Source organism: Camelina sativa, chromosome 14, assembly GCF_000633955.1.
Source record: "Camelina sativa cultivar DH55 chromosome 14, Cs, whole genome shotgun sequence".
In the NCBI taxonomy this organism is placed as follows: Eukaryota; Viridiplantae; Streptophyta; class Magnoliopsida; order Brassicales; family Brassicaceae; genus Camelina; species Camelina sativa.
The window spans coordinates 4473604-4477059 of record NC_025698.1 but is presented as its reverse complement, the minus strand read 5'-3'; the positions used below and the strand labels follow the sequence as shown (position 1 = coordinate 4477059).

Here is a 3456-nt window from a genome sequence, read left to right as displayed (position 1 = left end):
TGTACGAAGGTGAACCCGTCTTCATCCGGATAGGGATTCGTCTCACAGCCATAAGCCGTGATTGACAACTCACCAGTATAACCCTCTTTCCGCAGAACAGAACCAACAATATCACGAATACTGCGACCCTCAGGGACTGGGAAATCCACCAAGTCCCATAAGACGCGTATTTTAGCATCTGCATACACAAAATATCGGACAACGCATAAACAATTACGAAACTGAAGAAGAAAAAACGATCGGCGGCTAGTTAATTATATACAGATCTTACCGTTGGGACCTTTGTTCATGATTGGTTTCTACTACGCAGAGAGGGCTAGTATTCTTGGAAGACTTTGGATCCTAGTTTATCAACGGTTTTTATCGTCTAATACTAGGGCTAATATTTCTGAAGCGAACACCTTCAAACGTTTTTTTTAGTTGGAATAAAAAAAATAAAATAAAAAAATTTGGTTCACTAGGAGTCTAGGACGAGTGAACCCCTTTTTGGCTTTTTCACCTCCCTTCAATTGACCAATGAAAATTTGACGTATAATACTATACTTTAAATATAAAAAATACATCAAAATAAATAAAGAAACAGAACAAAATTAAAATTTCAAAGAATCAACTAATGTAAGCTTAAACGTCGGTGTTGACGCCAACATAAATTCTTCTCTTTTTGATCGAGTTACTGATTATGAATTCCATTTCTCTTTAGAAGCTATCGGACACTTGAAGATAAACCATACATACAAGTGATACAAGGACAACCCTCAACGATCAAGAAAAACGTAGTACTGTATTAGATTATGATGTTGATCCTTATATAAATAAACAAATACTAGAGTTTGCTAAAATTGCGACCACAAAGCAAAAAAAAAAAAAAAAGGCAAATTAACTATGAGGAGAATGATGGTGCAGATCAGAAAGAAGCGAGTTTGTCCAACTAGTTCCCCAACTCCGCTACCTTCTTTTCATCTCTTTCTTGCAACTCATGGGAAGACCCTGACTCCTGTTCTTGACCCACAGAGTTTGACCACGATCTCTGCTGATTACCCACCTGTCCTGCTGCGGGATTTGACCACTGTGACTGCTGATGGCTAGCTGTCTGATTAGACCACTGTGACGGCTGCCCTGTCCACTGTTGCTGAACAGTTGTCTCATTACCCCACCCTTGTTGCTGGCCGGTTGTCTGATTTGCCCATGGTTGCTGCTGCGTAGGAGTTTGATTAGGCCATGATTGCTGACTGGCCCCTGGTTGCTGCTGGTTAGTCCATGATTGCTGATGATGACCAGTGTTTTGATTACCCCACTGTTGCTGCTGGCTCGGCGTCTGATTAGCCCATGGTTGTTGCTGGCCAGGCGCCTGATTACCCCATGGATGCTGATGACCTGAAGGACTTGACCAACCCTGATGCTGAGACCAAGATTGTTGCTGTTGATATCCCGGTGTCTGACTCGACCATGATGGTGGCTGTTGCCCTGCAGTCTGATTAGACCATGATTGCTGCTGCTGGTTAACCGAAGTGTTGGACCAAGACGTATTCTGGCCAAGATTAGCCTTGTAAGTTCCTCCTGCTGTTTGACCACCATTGGCCCAACCTGAATTAGGATTCCCCGCCCCTTGGCTCGTCCATGGTGTCCTGTCTCTAGGCTGCTGAGGAGCTGCAGGTGTGGTTCCATACACGGCTGATACACTAGGTGCAGTGTTACCAGATTGCCCTGGGTTTCTCACCGGCCGGGCAACCGAATTTAAAATCTTCTCAATCTCCTCACGACGCCCTGCTTTCTCAGAAATCTCAACGATGAATTCCCGCAGGACAGGAGTAACACCAACATTATGTCCAATCATCTGACCAATGATGTCCTTGGCTTGGTCAAGTGCACCACCATCACAAAGACCTCTAACCACCACATCATAAACCGACGGCTCCGGTTTCGGTTCCCTCTCTCCCATCTTAGTCAAGACTTCTGCAGATTCCGTAAGCTTACCATTCTTAATCAGCTCGCCAAAGACCCTCGTACCAAAATCAGCAACCACCCTTAGATTCACATCCACCATCCTGTTCAACATCTTGACAGCATCGTCGATTCTCTCTGCCTTGAGATAAGCATCAATCATTGCTCTATGGCTTGGAGCATCAGCAGGCAAACCTTTGGATACACCTTCGGAAAAGAACCTTTCAGCCTCTGTTAACATCCCTTGTTCACAGAATCTCGTTACTATGTTACAGTAACCTACATAATCCATCACAAACGGTTTGGAGTTGGGCTTACTTCCGACCTTCCTGAATGTATTAATAGCTTCGTCAAAGTCTCCCATCCTGAAACATTCATTGACCATTATACTAACAGTCTCCGAATTCACGGAAAGGATATTCGGAGGAGTGTGATTATCCAACATCTCATTGAACAAAGCCCAAGCTTCAGCCTTCTGACCATACTTAAGAAAAACTTCCAAAAGTACATTACCAGTAGGCGGATGCATTCTAAATTTCTTATCTAACAAAGACCTGTACGACTCAATGGCTTCCTTATCATTTCCTTTCTCGAACCAGTACTCCATAAAAGTCGCATTCACAATCCCATCATAAACAGTACACTTAGACTTCAACTCATCAAAGAACTCATTAGCCTTATCCAAATCACCAAGGTCCAAATATCCCTTAATGAGATTGCTGTACACAACCGAATCCGCAGCTTGACCTTTACTCAACATCTCCCGTAATAAACTCGCGGCATCTTCAATCCTTCCAGCTTGAACCAACCCTTTGGTCAAATGTCTATAAGTAACAGAGGATGGAGCAAAAGGAGCATGAGCTATTATGTGGCGGTACACTTCAAGAGCTTCATCCACATGCCCTTCGTCACAATGAGCGTTGATGATCTGATTGTAAGAGACTACATTGGGAACGATCTTAGACTGCTTGAAAAAGTGCTGGAACAGAGAAATCGAATCGCTGTAACGCTTGGCTCGGTACATAGCGGCGATGATGGCGTTACAGGTGAACACGGTGGGTCGCGTATTGGAAAACACAGACTGGCGAGCGAGGCGTGAAGCAGCGTCGAGATCCGATGCTCTGATCAGGGACTGGACTCTGTTGTGAAGGTTAAGCCTTGCCCCGACGAGTGCGGAGGTCGAATCGGGAAGCCGTGGCGCGTTAGGATCACGTCTTGGAGCAGGAGCCGAAGGATCTCTTCGTAGAGCGTGAAGTGGAGGTTCAATTCGGAGACGACGTTTGAGGCGGCGGCGTTCAGCTGCGGCTTCTTCGGCTGATGAGAAGCTCATGTTACGCCGCATCGGTGGATATGGAATCGGAGAGATATGATTCTGAGGAATCTGGAACTGAGAAGGATCATCATTGGCTGGAATTGGATTAGGGTTTGGGTATGGGTTCGTCTGATTGTTACCAGTGTCTTCATTTTCCGGGGAATTTGAGATGTTGTGGATTCGTTGGTGGAGAAACGAGATCG

The 3456-nt window shown here is 45.0% G+C and overlaps 1 protein-coding gene across 1 annotated transcript; it reads right to left on the bottom strand.

Moving 5' to 3' along the window:
* Nucleotides 763-3456, bottom strand: LOC104739635 (pentatricopeptide repeat-containing protein At1g10270-like; the record flags this gene model as incomplete). The annotated part of the gene is given in 1 exon segment (XM_010460060.1): nucleotides 763-3456. A coding segment is annotated over 1 exon segment (2528 nt), but the record flags the coding sequence as incomplete, so codon positions are not given.